The sequence below is a fragment of the Plasmodium berghei genome, assembly GCF_900002375.2.
Source record: "Plasmodium berghei ANKA genome assembly, chromosome: 9".
NCBI classification, from domain to species: domain Eukaryota; phylum Apicomplexa; class Aconoidasida; order Haemosporida; family Plasmodiidae; genus Plasmodium; species Plasmodium berghei.
Window position 1 is genome coordinate 936,631 of NC_036167.2, and position 23,226 is coordinate 959,856.

General features: G+C 23.0%; 4 protein-coding genes across 4 annotated transcripts; 1 reads left to right on the forward strand and 3 right to left on the reverse strand.

The window, feature by feature from the left end:
• Positions 1–720: 720 nt before the first annotated feature.
• On the reverse strand, positions 721–5,915 carry PBANKA_0925500 (calcium-dependent protein kinase 6; the record flags this gene model as incomplete). The annotated part of the gene is made up of 6 exons (XM_034564850.1): positions 721–765; positions 848–988; positions 1,193–1,269; positions 1,395–1,716; positions 1,860–2,803; positions 2,996–5,915. 6 exons carry the CDS (start codon positions 5,913–5,915, stop codon positions 721–723), a joined length of 4,449 nt encoding a protein of 1,482 aa, XP_034421605.1.
• A 2,125-nt stretch (positions 5,916–8,040) lies between these two features.
• PBANKA_0925600 (conserved Plasmodium protein, unknown function) lies at positions 8,041–8,838 on the forward strand (the record flags this gene model as incomplete). Its single annotated transcript, XM_034564851.1, has 1 exon — positions 8,041–8,838. The coding sequence occupies one exon, from the start codon at positions 8,041–8,043 to the stop codon at positions 8,836–8,838; it is 798 nt and encodes a 265-aa protein (XP_034421606.1).
• A 65-nt stretch (positions 8,839–8,903) lies between these two features.
• Positions 8,904–16,794, reverse strand: PBANKA_0925700 (conserved Plasmodium protein, unknown function; the record flags this gene model as incomplete). The annotated part of the gene is made up of 22 exons (XM_034564852.1): positions 8,904–9,058; positions 9,189–9,341; positions 9,459–9,566; positions 9,644–9,871; positions 9,966–10,026; positions 10,150–10,310; positions 10,415–10,594; positions 10,690–10,808; positions 10,929–11,161; positions 11,256–11,504; positions 11,675–11,932; positions 12,046–12,298; positions 12,420–12,539; positions 12,669–12,675; positions 12,816–12,965; positions 13,046–13,130; positions 13,254–13,781; positions 13,892–14,090; positions 14,232–14,564; positions 14,721–14,915; positions 15,018–15,697; positions 15,850–16,794. 22 exons carry the CDS (start codon positions 16,792–16,794, stop codon positions 8,904–8,906), a joined length of 5,400 nt encoding a protein of 1,799 aa, XP_034421607.1.
• An 840-nt stretch (positions 16,795–17,634) lies between these two features.
• Positions 17,635–22,767, reverse strand: PBANKA_0925800 (conserved Plasmodium protein, unknown function; the record flags this gene model as incomplete). The annotated part of the gene is made up of 1 exon (XM_034564854.1): positions 17,635–22,767. One exon carries the CDS (start codon positions 22,765–22,767, stop codon positions 17,635–17,637), a length of 5,133 nt encoding a protein of 1,710 aa, XP_034421608.1.
• Between the last annotated feature and the right edge of the window lie 459 nt (positions 22,768–23,226).

The window sequence follows — 23,226 nt, forward strand, 5'->3', positions numbered from 1 at the left end:
TATATATTTTGTCTATTTTTACGTGTGTTAAAATTTAATGATATTATATAGAATTAGTAAAATTATAACAATATAGCGATGTGCTTTATAGTTTTTAAACGTTTTATTATTGGGGGTGAATTTTAATAGTTTCAATGCAAAATATAAACTACGTACAAAAAAATAAAAAGATGCATCTATTAAAGCATCATATAGAAAATGTTTTACATGAGAATACATATATGTATGCATCTACACATTAAAATTATTTTCCTTCCATTTTAACATTAATTCATCATAATAAATTTATATAAAAAATGTAATGAAAAAAAGACTTGAAAAAAAATAATTAATGTATCAATAATAATAAAATATACATTAATTTGAGATATTTTTATGCAATTTTCAAAAATGAATGTAATAAATAAATATAAAGATTATAGGAAAATAATAATATATATAAAGGAGAGAGGATGGGGTAATAAAATGATAAGGCATTAAGATAAACGAATTATAAAATGTTAAATAACATACAAATATTTTGTTAATTAAATTTTAAACTATAAATTCTTTCGTTTTAAAGTGGTATACAATAAAAAAATATATAAAGAAAAATAATTATTCACCTTTATCCCTTAATTCATAAGAAAACGCATTCATATACTTTTTCTTTTTAACTATTAATTTTCTTGGCGGTATTTTATCTATATTATTATTTAGGAATATAATTTTTATATGGGTTCAAAATGTGCTCAACATGTAATCCTTAAAATCTTCAAAACTTATCTGCATAAATAAAAAATATATTATATAAAATATAGGATTCGAACTAAAATAATTTTATTTAAAATAGGGAATAAATTATTACTTTATTTATCTTCTTGTCCTTAGTTATGTTTTTTTTAATGCTATGCACAGAAATGAAAAAATTCTCTATATCTTTATTATTAACACCATTGTCATGAACTAATGTGGCAAGATCACTTTTACTAATATAACCGTCTTCGTCCTACAAGGATAAAACATAATAGTTTAGAGCATATTTTTTACTGTCCAAATTTAGTTAAATAACAAAACGAAATAGAATTCTCGACGAATCACACGAATTTGAATCGCATGTATGTGAGTCTCTCTTCTAAGCATACATATTCATACATATATGTGTGCATTAAAACATTTACGTGTATATACACATATTTGCTTCCCTAATTACCTTGTCTATCTTATTGAATGCTGCCTTTAAAAATGTGGAATCTATGTTTTTCCATCGATAGCATCCGGCAATAAATTCTATAACAAAAACATATGTATATAATAAAAGATATTATTATGAAAAGGATATGTTTTCCACTGAGCATTATCTGTAAATATATTCATATATATATGAAACCACATTTTATGTATAATTGAGATACCTGTATATGTTATACATCCCTTGTCATTTACATCCAAAGCTTGAATAATTCTGTTAATATCCCATTTTTTTACTCCAGCATTTGACAAAACATTATATATTTCTCTATGGCTTAGTGAGCCATTATGATTACTATCTATTTTTAAAAAAATATCATTTATATATTTTACATGATTATTTATTACACATAATTCATGAGCCATTATATTAACTATGACATTTCTTATATTCGAGTGCTTCATATACGATTTTATATTATTGAGAGTGCTTGGTAAAATATCAATAGGATCAAAATAACCTTGAAACCATGGATGGTGTAAGAGCTAAGGTTAGATAATAATAGGGAAGAAATGAATGAATGAATGAATAAATAAATATATATATATATATATATATATATATATATGTACATGTGTATTACTTAGGATAATATATCCCAAGTGAAACCAAAATTTGAATATATTACCACTGCAGCCATGGGTCTTCTGCTATAATCCTTCTCAAGCATGAGTTTCAATAAATGTAATGCTGGCTTTGACATTTTAAGCTTTAAAAATTGGTAATCTGGTTCACTGTTAAATATATTTTGTTTTACTTCTTCATATGTATTTCCAGTAAAAGGTAAACTTTTTGTAAATAAAAAATACATAATTACTCCTGCAGACCATATATCACATTTAATTGTAAATTTTTTTTTAAATACTTCTGGAGCCATATATAAAACAGTTCCTGCAGCAGTTTTACTTATACCTTCAGATTTATTAATCAATTCTGCTAAACCGAAATCGATTATTTTTAAAGTATCATAACCATCTGTTTTAAATAAAATGTTTTCTGGTTTTAAATCTTTATGAGCTATATTATTACTATGCATATATGCTATTGCGCATAATATTTGAAACATTATATTTTTTATATATGTTTCACTAAAAATTTGGGGCTTTTTAATTTTGTTCATCAATTCGCCACCTTCACATAATTCCATAACAATATACGTGCAATTGACACTCTCATACACATCAAAAATTTTAATTATATTTGGATGATCTAAATATATTAATACGTTGATTTCTTCATTTACTTTAATATTTTTCATCTTTTTTTTTTTTAATATTTTAACAACTTTATAAAGCTTACAAATGTTGTCTTCAACTAAATGCACTTCACCAAAAGCGCCACATCCAAGAATTTTCTTAAAACTTAAATAATTATATATAGACGAATAATCATATCCCTGCAATTTTTTTCTGCTTATAATACAATTTCTTTTTATTTTAAAATTCTTAGTTGGGTAATATTTCTTCTTTATTTGTTTTAATAAATCCCAATACATTTGACGGAAATCCATGTAATTCATACAATTATTTTTGCTACTGTCATAATCTTTGTAAACAATAGATAATATCTTTTCTTTGGAAAAGAAAGAAAATATATATGTATATATAAGCAAACAATTTTATTATATTGCTTAAATACAAAGGTATTTAAGAGAGCATGTAATTATACGAATTTATTTATATATGTTGTCGGAAAATACATAAGCATGGAGATACAACCTTTATACATGATACAATTATATGTATGTTCATTGTTTATTCTTACTATCAACGGGAGGTAGCTCCAAATTATAGCACAATTTTTGTATTAATGATTCTATCTCAGAAAAATGCAAAAAATTTTTGTTTTTAACATCAAATTGTTTAAATGTTGCTCTTGCTGATCTTTCGAAAATTTCTGAGTTTTTTAACACTTTGTCGATTTTACTTTTGATATAAAATGGTGTAACTATAAGTTCATCATTACTTTCATTTTCTTCCTTTAATTTATTATTTTCAATCATCTTTCGGCTTAATTTTTTGTCTATATTTATATCAGTTTCATCTTCTTTGTCTTGTTTTTCTTGTTTCATTTTTAGTTTATATTTTATTCTGTTATAGTTTTCATATTGTGAGTCCTTTATTCCATCTGTTACTTTCATAGGGGAATCACTTTTGTTATAAAATTCTTTCCTGGAATCAGGGAATTTGTTTTCTTTTGTATAAATATCTTCATCGTTTTTATATAAATTTTGTTCGTATTTTTTTGTATAATAATCCATTTTATTTATAAATTTCCTCATATTATTAGAATTACTTTCTAATATATCAGATATTTTTTCGGTATACTCCTTTTGTATATAATTGCTTCTCATCGTGTTTTCTAAATGATCGTGGTAGTAAAGTTTATTTGTATCTCGAATTTTATTACTATCGTCATTTTTTAGACTTTTTTGTTTATTATCGTTGAAATTATTTGAAAAATTTTCAGAATTTATCTTATCTGGTTTATTTAGAAATTCATTATATTTTATATCTTCTCTTAGGTTAATTGTCCTTTCAATATTAATTGAATTATAATCGATATTATTTTCATGATATCTTTGAATACTATTCTCTATATAATTGTCTTCATCACAATTATAATCTAATCTTTTCCGGGATTCTTTATTTTCATAATATTTTGTTTCTTCTCTTACTGACGGATGAAAAGATGTATTTTCATGGTCATATGGGGAACAATTTATATTATATTGCTTATAATCCGAGTTCTTATCATTTTTTCCTAAAATGTTTAAGTTAAAAACTTCGTTATTGAAGCTAGTATTCTTTTTATCATTATTAGGTGATAAAGATTTTGCAATACTATTTTTTCCTCGATGAAAAAAATTACTAAAATTTTTTGTATGTAAAATATCTGCAAATTTCATTTTTATTTTGTCTTTTTTATTCGTTTCTTGTATGCCTACATATTTCTCATGCTCATTTTTTAAAAATAATTCATTATTCTTTCGATATTTTATTTTATCTAAGAAACTTTTAATATTTGGTTTTTTCTTATCGTCAGGATTAATATTTAAAATGGGATTGTCAATAACTTTTAACTCCTTATGTCCTAGCTCGTTCCTTTTCAATATATAGCTATCGTCTTCTTCATATATATTACCCGCTAAACATTTATTTGCATATTCGCTATAATTGTTTATTTCATCTTTGCGTCTTATTTTGTTAAATTCAGCAGTATCATGTCTAAGCATGTTGCACTTATTCGTTTTATTTCTCATATCTCGTATGTTGCTACGTTCGTATTTATCTAATCTGACCATTTTATTATCAACATTAATATCATGGTGCAATATATTTTTTTCATCATCAAGCCTATTGAACTGTAAATCTTTACTCGAGTGTGTTTTCTTTAAAGCATTTTCATACATATATTTTTTTAAAAACTCTTCATCTTTCTCCTTTTTTATATTCTTTAACCATTGTTCACCTTCCTTTTCAGAATCTTTTTTATAATTCATAAATTTGATTTCATAATTATTATTATGTTCATTATTATTTTTCGAGCTATCATATAAGGAAAATCTGTTATTGTTATGTTCTTTTTTGTATGGTATAATGTCCTTTTTAATATAAAATATATTATCTCTTTTAGTATAGGTTTCCCTTTTTAGTAACAGTTCCTTATTTATTTTTAAATTACTATCGTTGATATGCTTAATACTTTCGTTGTACCTTTTTTCATTTGGCCTTATTTGGTTGGTGTCAGATTCCACTTCACATTGATTATATTGGGAATAATCATCATTGTCATCTCTGTTATCTTCATCTTCTTCATTATCAGCATAAGTATCACCTGTATCATTATCTTCCTCGTGATTATCTTTTGGTTCATTTTCATCTGCATAATAGTAACTGTTGCTATCCTGATTATTGTCATGTGCGTAATTATTTGTATATTTGTTATCATAATTATAATTTTTAAAAAATTCGTTCTTGTATTTATTACTCTCAGAATAATTTTGTGAATCATTTTTTTTGAAGTTAATGTCTTTCATTTTACCACAATCCACGCTTTTTTTATTATTATTCAAAAATTGGATTATACTTGCATCGTGCTCATTTGCTTGTTTTGAATATTCACTGTTGTTTTTATATTTTTTATAAAAATCTTCTATTTTACTATGTTTTTTATTATTCATAATATTTTTTTTTTTACTTTCAGTTGAATATTTACTAAATAAATTAAACTCTGGTTTTGTATACGAATTGTATGTCTTATAATCCATAGTATCATCTTCAACAAAACTATCATCATCAAAATTATCATTTTCAAGCATGTCCTCTGTAAATATATCGTTTTCATTTGTTCCATATTGAATAATATCTTTTGAATTCCTATATGATTCTCTCATATTGTTTTTTTCTCGAAGGCATTTTTTATCTAAATTTTGAAACGAAAAATCATACTTTTCTTCATATATATTATTTGGCTTTGTTTTTATTAGCTCATATGCATTATACGCTTCTTCATTATTTTCACTATCTATATTTCTATCATATTTTTCACTTTCCTCTACTAATATGTGTTTCTTCTTTTTCTTTTTCTTTTTCTTGTGCTTACTAGTATTATTTTCAACTTTTTCATTATAATAATGCTCATCGTTTCTTTCATAATTATTTTTCAATAACTCTAACACCATATCGTTACAAAAAAAAATAAAAAGTTAACAAAGTTTTCAAAAATTAAAATTTAATAAAAATAAAATAGAGATGAATGTAATATGGATCGTCATATTGATCTATATGTATGTGTGTGTATGTATGTTTCAAGAACGTTCTTACTACGGTTCCCACGAAATGTTAAATATATATATAAAAACAATAAAATAAAAAATACAATATATGGAAAATAGAAATAATAACTTCCTAGTAAATTAATCAAAATTATAGCTTCATAAAATAAAAAATAAAATTTTCTTTTAGTTAAAGATAAAGCATTTTGAGTTATTAGGAACTACATAATGCGAAAACACAAAATACAGTTTATGTGGACAATTGTATGCATCTTCATCTTTTGTTTTCATTTTATTATATGCAATTCAAATAAATTACATAAGAATAACGCATGAATTCCAATATAAATAAACATGAAAAAACTATAATCTATAACCTATGGAGCGGAGTGTAAAGAGTTAAAAATTTTTGTTCATTAAATTTTTTTTGAGTGTAATCGTGCTTTTGCATCATAAAAATCACAATCCAAAAAATTGCACATTAACCTCAAAGTGTATTGTTAAAACTCTACGTTTTTTATGTGTGGAAAATCAATAAAAAAGGTTTAACATGCAATGAATTATATATACCACATATAGCATTTATAATTTCTAATTATATGTAAAATCAAATGAATTATTAAAAAAAAACATTAAAAAATTTTTTGTATATAAATCGGTAAATATTATGGAAAAAATACAATTTCAAATAAACCCATATGCAATTGATGAGTTCCTTGAAATTATTAAAAAAATAGAGAGAAATACCAAAAATCAAGCTTTACGAAAATAAATATTATTTTAAAATAATAACGAAAAAATTATGTTAAATGTGTTAATGCTAAAGATCTTTGTAATAAAGCATCAATATATAAATACACAAAAGGTTTATATTAATTTGGATGGATATAATATATGCGCATTTAAAGGTTTATTATATTTATTACAGGTGTTATGCAAAAACGGTGTTGTAATATAACCAATTATGTTATTGTAATGAAAAAATAGTACTTAATTTCGTTGTTATATGCTTTATAATATGTACCCGAACAAGCTTCCATTTTAAGGAACTTTTGTATGTATAATATATGCATATTTGTTTGTTTATTATTTGTTCATATTATAAAATTAAAAATGACATAATTTAACCCTCGGAAACGTTAATTTTCCTTGCAAGTACATGTTAATAAAAACAAATTAACTAAATTTAAGCTAGAATTGTGTAACACACAACATATTTTATTTTTAACTTTAAACTGTTGGCTATTGTTTTTTTTAATCAAAATTTTTCTGAATGTTCATACGTTTTTATATTATAAATGCATGTATTTGCGAATTGTTTATTAAGTTGCTATATATTAACAAAAAAAAATTATTTCCACACTTTTGTACAACTAGTTGTACACCTTTAATTATTAATATTTTTATACTCATAAAACGTATGTATATTATATGTACACCTTTAATTCCCCCATCTTTTTTAAGTTTGTGTGCGTGCATAATATATCTTTATTTATAATATAATATAATATATATATTGTTTTACTAAGACTTCAAAATAAAAACATAATGTCCCTTTTGTGATGCTTTACAAAATATTATTGTAATTGTTAATTTTCTCTTTTTGGGCAAATAACACAAAAACGGTGGTCTTGGTTAATTATAATCAAAAAAACTAATAAATATGAATTGCACTGTGTAGTAAAATTTGTATTTCTTGTAAGGTATTTTTTTAAAAAAATGCAACTTAAAAAAAAATTACTATTGGTAATATATATATGTAAAATTATATTGGTTTATTTGGAAAATATAAAAAACAAATCAAAATTTTCTTCGCATATGAACAATATTTTTTTGTATTTTGTGTGTAGTACACTTTTTAAGAAATATGAATGGTATTTTAAACTGAATATATTTATGTAACTTACAAAATATACGCAATTTCTTGGATAAAAAATGAATAATACAACATTTTACAACTTTATTAAATAAAATAACATATATATAATAAACACATTATTGAAAAGGCATTAATAAAACCACACTATTTACAATGAGACCATGTAAAGTTTTTCCATTTTTCATAATTTTCCTTTTAAACATTTTAAATATAATATGCATTAAGTATAATAACCCCAAAATATATGTGAACTATCAATATAACAATCCTTATCAGAATGGGAAATACAATAAAAATAATAAGCATGGATTCATTGGATTCACTAAAAAAAGTTACTATTTGGTGAATTTAAATAAAAATACAATAAATAAATATAAAGAACATGTAAAAAAGGGCAACAATTTAAATACTTTATATTTACAAGATCAAGAAAATGGAAGAACAGAATTTAATTATAATTCCTTGAATACAAACAATGAAAAATTGGAAGATAAGTTAACTCCTAAAGTGTTTACGATATTTAGTAAAAAGACCTTAACCAAACTTTTTTGTTTAAGTTCTTTTTGTTTGTCATTATATCCAGCGTACAAATACATAATCAATAAAAATTATGATTTGTGGGTTTCAGAATATCTTAAAGAAAAATTATCGCAATTAAATCTTCCACCAAAATTACAACGCTATTTCTTCGCCATTTCAATTGATAAATTCAAGTCATCACCTTTTTTTCTTTCATCAATTTTGATAGGATCATATTCGTTATATATCATTTTAAAGGTTTATATAGAAAAATATAGAGAAGCAAAAAGGATTAAAACGTCAATTGACGCTTATAATAAAAATAAAGATGAATACATAAACACAGGCAGGGAATACTCCAATGAAAATTATGGTAAAGACAATTTTGAAAATATGGATGAAGATGATGACTTTAATAATAATTTTTTTTGAACACTTTTAATAATATATGCATGCGAATGCTTATTTTTTTTTGTAAATACTATAAATTATTAAAGTTACCAATATAATTTTTTAGTAAACTTAACTTCTTCGTTTATAAAATTATTAATAACATCAGAAAATATATGAGAAAAAAAATGAGATAAAATTGTTGGCTTCAAAAATGAATAATCCGGCTCTATTCGAGAATTTAAATTCGTCTTTTTATTATCTTAAAAATAAATAATAGCGATAATAATAAATTATATATATTCATATTTTATTATGTATGAGCATATATATATATATATATATATATATGTGCGTAAATGTTAAAACAATTTTTTGCATATTAAACAAACCTTTTATTATATCAATTAAATTTTCACTTAATATCTCATCCATTGTCTGTATTGAGCATGCGCTTATATTTAAAAGCTGTTTAGTACATTTACTAATATGATTTTCAATTATATTTTTAAACATTTCCGAAAACATATTACAGCAAATATCCTCTACAAACATTCAATAAAAATATAAATATTTCATTAAATCATTTATTCATGGTTAAAAACCATAAAAAAATATAATAAGTAAATGATACAAATAAACGAATAATATTATATTCCAACTTTTGTCATAGATAATTCTGTCCTTGTATTGAACTCTCTTCTCTTTTCGATTTTGAAAATTTAAATCTTCTAATTGATCAAAACGGAGATATTTTCTTTTAAAATAACCTTAATTTAAATATAAGTGTGCAAAAAAATGTTTTAAGTCAAATGATGTAACCATGTATATATGAAAAGGTAGTTACTTTTTGATGTATCCTCCAATGTAATAGGTAAGTTAATGTATTTTTTAAAATACAACATCTGTGGATAAATGTTGGTATTAATTAAGTTCTCAAAGATGTTATTCTCTTTATTTATATCATCAAAATTGCATGTAAATATCTTAACATGAATGTAAAAATAAAATTTGGGAAATTGTTTGGCTCCCTTGTTAATTATTTCTGTCATATTTTCTTTTCCATCATTGTCTTCTATTAATTAATTAAAAGATGTTTTTTAATTGGTGTAAATACTATTATAAATGATTTTGTGAATTAAAGAATATATTTATTCTACACTGAATACCATTGTCTACTCCATACAAGGCCCTTATTGCACGTTGGAGCATGTTGCTGTTAATGTTATCCTAATAAAATTAAATAAGTGCATTCGTATGTAAATGCATTAAAATAATTATATTAATTTGCCCATATTTACAAATATACTGTATTATGGATATATATATATATTTCCATTGAGCAATAATTACATGTACGTGTTTTAGGGTTTGAATATTTTCAATTATTTTTTGGGCATATGAAAAAGTTATATCATCAAATTTTTTGTGCTTATTCCTTTTTGATATTGAAAAAATTTTATCATTCACATTTTTTGATTTCAGGGTTTCTCGTGTATCTTCATATACTTCTTCTATTTAATAAGGAAAATCCAAATAATGAAAAACATGTAAGAACATATTTTATCAGAATTTAGAACATGTTTTGCCTAAAATAAATTCCATTTTGCTTATATACCAATTTCTGTTTCCACTGTATCATCTATAATTGATTTTATATAATTGTTTTCTTTGTTCATAATAGGATAGCTTTCTATATATTTTAATTCTATTTGAATATTCCCTTCTATATCTAACAATACGTCACCAAGAATGAAAGTAAACCTTACAATAATCGTTTCCCTTTTTTTGATATACCCTGCATTTATGCAATAATACACACAAAATAAATAAAATGTAATAATTATGATAAAATATTATTATAGGTGTTATTGTCATTGATATAGTTTGAACCTCTTTGAGGATGTATTTTTAAAATATCCCTTGGAAATGCATTTTTATTTATTATTTTAAATTTCAAGTCTTCAGTATATGAATAATTCTTTATTATAACAATCCTTTCTATTAAGGATCTGATATTTATATCAAAAAATATGTACATGTGTATATATGCAGATATTGTTTTTTTCGGAGTGATAAAGAATAGTATAATTTATTTTATTTTTTTATAGATTTCCATCATTTTTATTTACTTTTGTGGGGCACATAAAATTGTTATTGAACTTGGCGCAACATAAAATAAATTGTTTTTCATATATATATATGAGTATGGGGGTATAAAATTTGAACAGAAGGTCTTGATATTTTTATCAGCAATATTATTAATACATTTATTATTAAATATATTAATATTTTTATACTCATATTTGTATGTGTTTTGTGATGTACTATTTATTTTAAGTTCGATTTGTATTTTATCCATCTCCTATATGATAAAAAAATTGGATATTAATTGGAAATGTGCATAATATATATATTGGTGTATATAAAAAGCAATGTGCAGTTTTAATTTATATTACAATTTCTTTTTGTAAATGCTTAAAATGTGATTTTATTATTAAATTTTCTTTAATTATTGATGGAGATAATTGTGAAGTCAATATGAAAAGAGAAATATATTTTTTTTTTTTAATAATTCCCTTTGGATTTAAAACTGTAAAATTTTTAGTTGGCTCTATATCATAAAATATGTCTAATTCACTATCATTAAATAGGTCTACATTTGTAATGCATTCATTATTTAAAGGGAACGTACATTCCTTCAAATCCTTAATGGGGTAAGATAAAGGGTGTAAATAAAGTATTTGGTAATGTTATAAAATTTGGAATAGGTAATAAATACATGGAAACATATATAAGAGTATTACAATTGTGAGAAGAATAAATAAACATTGTAATAGTGAATGAAATTACAAATATAATGATTTTGTTTTTTTACTTTAAAATTCATAAAATAAATTGGGGGAATATGCGGATAATATGTTAAAGAACACAAATTCAATGGAACGGTCTTTCCATTTTCCACTTCTATGATTAATGGCATATTATGAAAACCAATATATTTATGCTTATATAATAAATTAATTGTTTGTGTTCCTTTTTCTTTTATTGTAAATTGCATAGGATTTATCTTAATACTATCCAAACATCTCATAGAATTTCGAAACATGTTGTCTATGTATAAGATTTTCCCCAGCTGCGTATATAATAAGTATTTTCAAAAAAATTACTATTTGTTAAATAAATAACTAAAATGACATGAATGTAAATGTACATATATATACATTTGTGGTTTTATTATAATTTAACCTGATCTTCTTGGTTTTTTGCATACGGGGGTAAAATAGGAAGAATATAATGTTTAATAGTATTTATTTGAATGTTTAGCGAAATGTCTAAAGGGTTATATAATATTAAATCTACAGATGTTGTTTCATTTAATAAATTATTTCCAATATTAAACTGTATATAATTAAAGTGACTAAATAGTTTTTTTATATTTTCTATTTTCTGGTCTTTTCTATATTCCATTTCTATTTGTGAAACTGGGTCTTTTAAGTGCCTATAGAATGTTTAAATTGGACATAATATTGATAAAATATAAATATATGTGTAAACGAATGAATGGCCCACTAAATCAAAGAAAATAATTGCAAGACTTTAATACAATTTTGAAAAAATACATGTTAATTTTATCTATAGAGGTCATGTTCCAGAAAGTAGATGTTGGAGTTTTAAAATCACTTATATCAATAATTTGAAAATATGGCATAACCACATTTATAATTATATCAACGCTGCATCTGAAATTGATAATATATATATTATATAATTATTATTACTTTGTGAATGTATATACTTTTTGTTTAAAATACATATATTCATCAATGTACACATTTTGTTGTTTTTATTTTTTTATCTTCTCTTTATACTTATATTCTGAAAAAATAATATTAGTGTATTTAAGAATTTCTATATATTTATGAAAATTATATATATATATCATCTTTATTAGTTTATATATTCAATTGCATTCTAAATTGTATATATATGTTGATGTGAATTTACTTATTGCTTACCTCCTACGATGGCAAAAAATCGATAGAAAAATATCCCATTCCGGCTACTATTAAAGCTAACATAAATATATTTATCGGAGCAAGCATTTATTACATTTTCATTCGTTTTTGTTATGATGTTCTTTTCTGCATCTTTAATTTCTTCCTCATCTTCAAAAAAAAATTAACAATTAAATATTAAAAGAAGAAAATAATAATTACTAGCTAAAATTTGTATTTTAATGGCAAACCAAAAATCTGCTTGTTGTCTATTTGGAAAATCTCTGTTTTCGTTTTGAAATGTATTTTAACAGGATGCTCATTTTTTATTTTGATCTGTAAAAAATAAATGAAGTTAAATAGAAATGTAGGTATCATAAAAACCCAAGTAAAAAAGAAAATTAAATTATCTAAGAAAAAATACATAGAATTATTTTTTAATTTTTTTGAGTCACATACTTTGGCATTAAACTGCTTTCCAGGTATTATTGGTTTGCTTTCAATTATTTTTGGATACAACTGGAGAAAAGATCTTATTATGGTAGCATTTATTGAAAACTTTTTACAATTTTTGTTTATATGATCTTTCATGTTTTTTTTTAAATATATAAATTTGTTTTTCATATCTGCATCATTTGTATATAATAAATAAGTGAATAATAGAGATATAGATTCGGTTATACTATATTTACAAAAAGCCGAAACCTGGACACTTTTCTTTTCAAATGGTGCCAAGGAAAAAAAGTAAAACTTATATTTATTTTCTTCATTGGTAAATGAACTCGTTTCGTTATTTTTATCTGTGTCTTCATTTTGAAAATCATTTTCATTTTCTAAAAATTTGGAATATTCTTTTTTTTCATCTATATGAATATCAATATTTTTAGAATCTTCTTTAATTAGTAAGCATAAAGCGTTCCTCTCAGTCATATTTTCGATTGAAACGTTTTTTGAGCTCTCCGTTTCGGTGCTCACACAAGGTAAATTCTTTGAGGAAAAAAAAAATGAGAAATGAAAAAATACGTTTATATATATTAGTTATAATATTGTAAATAAAAAATTATACTATGATAGTGATTTATGATGTTTTTTTTTACTATTTCCGAATTTCCCTTGTTTAATATCACACTATTTATCTCATGAGACACAAAAATTGATATATATTTTTTTTTAATCCCATTTACTAAATAGTAAATTTTTATTTCTGACTGATTCAGTTCCATTTTTTTTGGCGAAAAAAAAACAATAACGTTTAAAAAGTTTTTTTTAGGGACATAGTTGATCTGTGGGTATACTCTAAAATGGGCAAAAATGAAAAAGATGTATATATGCGTGTTTGACACATATATATATATATATATATATATATATATATATATATATATATATTTATTTATTTATTTATTTATTTATATTTTGTATTTTTTCAGATTCAACCTTATTCCGTCAACGTCATTTTTAAACGGAGTAAAATCAATTATTTGTACAGTGTCAGTATTATTTTCAAATTTGACAACTGTATAAGAATTTTCTTCCTCGATTATATTTAAAAAGGATATATTTTTTGGAAATACAGATAAATTATCTATTATATTTTCAGTTTCGCATAAATATTTTGTCTTAAATTGGAAAAATGTAACATACAAAAATAAGGGGGCTAATAATGTTCTGCTGTTACATTTTGTATAATCTTTGTTATTGGATGGAAAGATACAACATTCGTATATTTCTCTAATATACTTTTCTTTTGAAGCTTTTACGTTTTTAACCCTTAAAAAAAGTATGAAAAATGAAATGACTAAAATGGGATCGATAAATTAAAAAAGATCGACACATACATATGTATATATTTAGTTATTTATGCAAATGTATTAATGTAAATAAATGAAATTGGTCATCCAATTTATTTGAATTTTCAGATTGTACTTAAACGTTTGACAACCAAAAGGGAGGAGTTGTGCTTCTATAGGTGTTATTGAAAAAATACTCTTTGCATTTTTTTTGGAATCCAACGAATTTAGCCATACACATGTATATTCGATTGGTGTTTTGTTTATAATTGTTAAACATTTTTCCTCGAATTTTGAAATTTCGAGTTCATTTGGAACTGCAAATACGTCTCTTAATGAAAAAATAAGATAATATATGTTCATATTTGCATACATAGTAAATGGAAAGATGTTAGCAATGGAAAATGTACATAAATTTGTGAAATAATTTTACTTTTCATTTATGCCAATTATTTCATCCAATATTTCGTATGGTGTATCTTGGTATGAATCAAATTCCATTGGAAAATCCCAAATGTCTATATATTCATTTTGTTCATAATATGAATCGTATGTTCCCTTTTTATCATATATTAAACTTTTATATCTATATATGTGATGTATCGAAAGAGGACACATTTTGTAATTTACAGAAAAGTTGCAAATAACATCTATATAAAAAATTTGTTTATTTAGATGAACTAAAAAATATAATCTTTTGTGTATATTTATAGGATATATACAATTACATTCTAAATTTAATGAATAAAAACTGTTTTTTTTTACAATAATTTTTGTGTTTTTTATATGAATAAAATTTCCTGAATTTAAAACTTCGACATTAAAATCTGTATTTTCATCATTTCTTATAGTTATTTTTTCATGAATATTATCTCCTAGTTTTACATTTTCAAAAATATAAAGCGTTTTGCTGAATTTTAATTTTATATTTATAATTTCACATATTAAAAAAAGTTCAATACAATAATCGTTACATGCTTTAAATTGAATTGTTTCACTGTATTGGTTAACTGGGTTATATCCATCTACAATTAATACAACATTTTCCTGTTCCTTCAATATAAACTTTTCGTTTAAAAAAGTAAAAATTTTATTTCCTTTTTGCTTTTTAGCCTTTTAAAAGTATAAAAAATTGAAATGTGGAAAATGTGAACAAAATTTGGCTATATAAAAAGACAAAGTGCATAAATGCAATAGTGTAAAATGTATTTTTTATAGTTATGTATTAATATTTATAGAAATATATATGATGTGAAATAACTTACGGCAATTTTAATTGGAGCATTTGTGAGATTTTTCAAAAGTATGCTTTTAGTAACTTTTTGTCCTAAGGTTATTTTTCCAAAATTAATTATACTTTTATTAAAGATTTCTTTATTTTTATCACATAAAATAATTATTTGTGGCAATACAGAAATCCAGTTAACTTTTGTTTTTTTTTTTATTAAAGATACTTGGAAATTTTCTTGGTTTAATGATTGAATAATGTCGTTTATGCAATTTTCTTCATTTTCATGTGGGTTAATAGTTGCATTTGTTTTATCAATATCTTGAAAATATTTATATTTTTTCTCAAATTGTTTCGGAATTTCAATAATAGAACATGATATAACTTCTCTATACGTCTGAGGAACCTCCGAATACATTGTTAAATGCACTGTTTTTTTTTCATTAGGCTTTAAAATAAAATATGATGGTTCTAGTTTAATTTTAAGTTTCTTGTCTTTTGATGTGTTTTTATGAAACAATTTAACTATTGCATATAATGAGCCATCATTTCTTGTTATTAGTTCTTCATTACTCTTTTGTTTTATAACCATTTCATTAAAATTTAAAATAGATGGTAGAATTACATCACATTTTAATGGAGTCGCTGTTAATTTTATAGATATTTTTTTATCTTTATCTTTATCATCTATTAATATATTTAATGTTTCAGATATTATTTTAAAATCATTTAAAGGATTTAAAAAACTTATTGAATACCATTTGTTTAGACCTGGACTAATGTTTTCTACTTCTTGTACTGGGTAAATAAAATATTCGCTGGTTTTAAAAAAAAATCGAAATCGTATTATATTTTTAGTTATATTTTTTATATTTATTTTTTTTGTCATTTTTACACCTCCTTCATAGTTATCAAATTCGATTGCAGGTGTTAATTCGAGGCCATACATCCTGCAACTATCAATTTTTTCATTATTCTCCATTTTAATATAAATAATGTTAATATATATTGTCAAATGATATGTCTCCTATTGATATATAGATACAATGAATATGTATATTCTTATATGGTTTAAGGTATATTTTGATAAACTACAGAAAAAATTAATCGTTCACAGCTTAATTCAGCTTTTTTATTATATATTTTTTTGTGAAGTATATTCGTAGACACATACGCAAAATATAATTAAAAAAAACGACTAAAAAATATGGTTATTCTGAAATTTATATTTTCATTTTTTATATCCCATATTATGACGCTGATTTATAAGGGATTCGCAAAATTGTAATACTATATTTTCGAATTTTTTTTATAAGTAATATTAGTGTTCATGTTTATTTTGTCCATTTTAAGAAATTTATATGCGTGAATAATATGCACAGTGAAAAAATTAAATAAAAAAATTAATGCATATATAAATAAATAAACTAATAAGTGAATTGATAGTTTTATTTAAAAATATTTTTTATAATGCTTAGTGATGCATAAAAAATTAAAAAATTCATAAAATAGTTAACTAAAACAATACATATGTAATTATTTATAATGCTTAATACTAATCTTCATTTTGTTATTATCTCAAAAAATTCACAAGGATAATATATATAAATGTGTATGCACATTAAGACAAAGTACGAAAGGGTTGATAAAAAAAGGAAATGATAAGTGCTTAAAATGTGCATACATTTATACACGATTTTGAATATTATAATATATATAAATATTAAATTATCAGATGAACAAATTCAAATTAAAATTATGAGAACTTTAACAAAAAAAGTAAAAATATAAAATTAATATGCATACTATATTTATATTCCTTTCATTCATCAACAAATATTGGAAATATAGAAAAATATACATTCCTTTTGTGAAATTCGGGATTTCCTGATATGTTAGACAAGGTCTTTTTTAGCTTCAAAGCATATTGTGAATTCCCCTTTGTTAACAATCCTAAGCAATGTGAATAAGCCTGTAAAGTGTTACACCAATTTTGAATAATTATATCAATAGATATACCTGCCCTTTTTAATAGTACTTGTAAATTCATCATAATATTTTTTACATGTTCATTTTGTCCTTCTATCCCTATAAGATTTATGTTACTTTGTGGCATATTTGGTTGGTGTATATTTCCATTTTTATTATTCATCATACTTTTCGTAAATTGTGTTGTTACTTCATTTAAATCATCAATATGTAAATTTATTGTATTTTTATCTTTTAAAATAAATGATACATAATTATTTTTAATTTCAATTTTATCAATAAACATATTACTTTTCAAAGTTGCAATGAAATCGGGCGCATTTCCATTGCTCATCAAGTTATATATACCAAGCCATTTTTTTGTTAAAGATATTTTCGGTGTGTGTTTTTTGAAAGCTTCAACTACATCATAAGCATATGTATATCTTACTTTATGTGCTTGGGGTAATTCTTCTTCAAATATATTATAAAAATCTAAAATTATATTTAATAAAATATCTTTTATTTTGATATTTACTCCACCGACATCAATTATAAACAATAATTTTCTTGGTTTAGATATATCTATATTTACATATTTTTTATTTTGTACATTTTTATATTTCATAATTTCTGATCTCCCTAAAAATGTAAACATAACTTCCCCATTAGGTGTTATTTCAAATACCCCTTGTTTTGTTTTTGTCTTCATCTCTTTAATTTCTAAAGTGTTTATAATTTTCCGAATTATATTCTTATTTTTTTCACCTAATTCATTATTATAGCTACTATTATCATTGTTATACCAGTTGGTATTGTTGCCTAACCCATTAACCATCAAATTGTTCATATGGCTTGTATTACTTATTATTTCGGATGAATTATTCATTTCTGGAAAAATATTTTTTTTTTGTTGGAATAATTCTTTATATACTTCATCCACAATTAAGTTTGTATTTTTATCGATGAACTTTCTATCCACATTATTTATATTGTTAGTTGCAATGCTATTACTTATATTTTGTTTAGTATTTAAACTGAATTCACTATATGTATACTTTCCAAGAAATTCTTTTTTATTTATATAAATATTATTTGAATTGTCACCATTATTGCTACTACTATTATCATTCAATAAATCATTTCTATGAACTTTCATCTCCATTTTACATTCTTTGATAAAAGAATTTTCTTTTTCGATAGGAAAACTATGATCAATTGTTTCGCCATTAGCAGATTGAGAATCTACGCAATCGAAATTATTTTTTTTCAACGTATTTTCATTATGTGATGAACATAAACTCGATTTTGATAAAATCGATTCAGCTGGTGTTGGAATTGTAACTGAGTTATAAAATTCATCATTAAAGCTATCTAGTGAGCATTGGATAATGTTCCTATTTTCTGTTTCATCATTATATGAATTAATAGAATATGGATGCTCGTTATCTAAATTAGATGTGTTATTAAATTTATTTAAAGGCACACTTTTATTGTTTTCTTTCATACGATATTTTAATTCATTTATATTTTTATTTATACATAAATTATCTTGGCTAGATTCATTAACATACAAATTTTCTACTCGTGTTTTATTATTTTTAATAAGGTCTCTAATATTTTCTATAGTATTTGGGTTTATATCTATAGATTGTTTATAATTGTAATTATCATCTTGAGTACTGTTTGAAATATCCATTTCGTTTTTTAAATGTTTTTTGTTATCTTTTGAATTTGCTTGAAAATTTAAAGCATCATCATTCGAATTGGAAATATTTTCGTGATCTTTATTTAAAATACCATCGAAATTATAATTGCTTTCTCTTTTTAAACTGCAATTAATATTATTTTCATTTGAATTTTTTATTCTACTTAATTTATCGTTGCTATTTATATTTTCGCAATAATCTAAAGATTTGTTTACATTACAATTTATATATTTATTATGTATAGTATTCTCAGTTTTATTATCTATATTGGAATCTTTTTGAGTGCCAAATATTTTCTCTGAATTGCTTCGTTTCATTAAACTGGCATTACTCATTTGTTTATTAGAAGCTTGCCTAGTATGACTATGCATATGTAAATGTTTGGGCTCTTTATTCACATCATATTTATCTTTGTGATTATATTCTTTGTGGAATTTATCATTTTTGTTTTCCTTTATATCTTCATTACTTATATATGCATCTATGTCAGAATAATTCTTCGAGTTATATTCTTTTTTATTTTCGTCTTTATGAGTGTCATTACATTTACAAGCATTTTTATCGCTAGAAGTGGTAAGGTTTTCTTTGGTATTTAATTCTTCGTAATTGTTTTTATCTGAATCATTTTGTGATATATACAGATATTCATTATTATCATTGTAATCTTCTGAATCTGTATTAAAGGAAAAATTATATTTTTGAGAGTTTTTAGAATTATGCAAAACATATTTTTTATTACTATTACAACTATTTTTTTTTTTGCCTTTTTGTGGAGAAAAATTATTAACTTGTGCTTTTTTACAACAATTTTTACAACTATTTGCATAATAAGAATTATGACAGTCGTTTCCAACATTATTTTTTTGCTTATTTAATGGTATATTATACGATTTTTTTTTTTTTCGTCCCTCTTTAATGTCATTTAAATTGCCTACTATCTCTAAGTTGTGTGTATTTTTTTCTTGTGTATTTGATTGTATGTTTTTGCTATTAGGGTCTTTACTACGAACATTTTTAGTATGATTATTGTCACAATTTTTACTGGACTTATTTGTTTTACTTCTATTAACTAAACTCAAGTTTAGTCTATTTTTTAGCTTTCGACATTTTCTAGATTTATTTGTAGAAACATATGCTAATTCGTTTGCATATTTTACATTTTTTTTACTACAATATTTTGAATTATTCTTGCAATCATTTGCACTACTATGTACATCATTGCAAGAGATGTGAATGCAACTATTCTTATCTCTTCGACTTTCTGTTAAATTAATTAAATCCGAATTACTACTATTATTATCATCGTGTGTAGTTGTGCTTAAGTCATCACTTTCATTCGTAGATTTGTGAAGAGAAGAAAATGTATCTGAATTATTCAGAATAGATTCTTTGATATTTTTTACAGGATTAGATACTTTAAAAGCTTCATTTATAAAATGATTAATATTATAATTGCTTACTTGCATAATATCATCTTTATATTGTTTTAGATTTTTTTCATTAATATTTTGCAAACATTTTACATATTCCTTTAAATTATCTGTTGCTATATTTATTAGCAACTCTTTAAATTTTTCTATATTTTTAATATAAGATAAATTTACATAATTTTCATTTTCATGCATAAAATTGTTTTTATCATATACATATTTGTTGTCTATAGTTCTATAATTAAAATTGTTATACCTATTATATTTGCCTATATTATTGCATATACCATCATGTGTATTGTTGCTTCTAAAGTCGATGGGGTATACACTATTTGGGTTACTAATTTTGTTTAAAATATTTATATTTTCATTATTATTAAAAATATGATTATTGTTATATACTAATCTATTATGTACAAGATTATCTATTATGTTTGTACTTCTTCTAATATTGTACATTGTGTCATAATTCTTATTATAATCGTGATCGAAAGCGTTTCTATGCATATCTGCATTATTTAAATCGTTCTCTCCATGTACATGCATTTTTCTATTTTCGTCTTTATGGATACAATTATTAAAAATATTATTAGTTCCATTATCTTCATTTCTGATATTTCCATTTCTTACCTTATTAATTTTTATATAATTTTTAACTATGTCATTTTGTTTTTCTCTCCTTAAATCAAAATGACTCATACTTCTATCTAAAGCACTTTTATCTACAATACTATTATTGTTATAGTTGAATATACCTGTTAACTTTTGGAGCGTACTACTTTGGTAATTTCGTCTTGATGTGGAAATTATTTTATTATCATCATCATCACAATAAAAGGATAATCCATCTAATTTTTCATAAAGAATTTTATTTCTTGTAAAATTATAATTATTATCATTGTTACTATTACTCTCTGCGTTGTATTCTATTTGCCTTTCGCTTTCATATGGGTTATTAAAGCTGTTTCCACTATAACTTTTACTATTACTGTGTAAAAAAGAAATATCTGGAACTTTAAGGGGCTTTGCTTTAAAAATAGTTTGGTTACTATCCAAAGTTAGAAATGTTTTGTAATCAATATCGTTTTCATTTCCATTATCATTTGAAACTAATTTATGTAAAGGTATTCCAATATTTCCGGTATTTACATTATTATTATTATTATGCAAATTACTATTATAATTATTATTATTAATTTTTCCATATATATTATTTTGATTATTGATGGTGCAATCGTTTTTTCCATTATAATCACGGCGTACTCCATTTTCACCATTCCTACTATTGTTACCCTTATTTGTGCTATTGTATTGATCGAGCATTTGTTTATGGATATTTGTAAAATTTTGTTCTGATATGTGTTCTTTTATATCAATTTGTTCAAAATTATGACTTGATAAACTTAAATTTAAAGAATTATTTGATAAAATCATTTCTCTAATTTGCTTCCTTCTATTTACAGCATCTTGCAAATTTTTGTTTGTATTGAATTCGTTATCATTATTTGAAAAATATTTAGACATGTTTTCCTTACTTAAGAAACAATTAGTAGTGTACGGTGTACGTATGTCATCACTTGTATCTTTTATTGTAACTTCTTTTTGTATATTTTGATTAGGTTCTGGAATATTTTCTTTACTTATGTAAGGTATATTTTTTACTGTATTTTGTTTTACCAAATATTCATTTTCAAGGGAGGTAGTGTATGTACAGTTTTCATTATATTGAATATTTTCATTTTTATTATTATTTTTATTGCCTTCTTCAATATTTTGTCCTAGTATATTACGGATCTGTGAAGATACATCACCGATGTTTATATTACTAGAGTTAGCAAAATTTTCCATTTTTGCATTTTTTACTTATTGTAATATGTTTTTATCATATATTTGTGTATGTGCGTATATACACATATATATTATATTATATACGAATTGAATTCATTAAAAAAATTTACATATCTTTTACTTAATTATACATTTGTTTATTTCCTTTTTACACTTAAATTTTTTATTTTACGATGGGAATAAACACAAAGTTTGAGAAGTTTCATAAATTTGTAAAACAAGGAATTATAAAAGGCCCTTTTTTCCTCAATAAATTATTATTCGCAACTTTTTACAATTTTCATATAATTCTTTTAATATTTATAACTTAAAAAAAATATATATATATATTATAATAAAATAAATTATAAAAGTTTTTTTTTTTGCGATTTCCTTAATTTTTTTTACATTATTTTATTATTTCACAAAAATGTATCATACATAGTTTTGATGCAAATGACAAATACATGAAAAAAATTA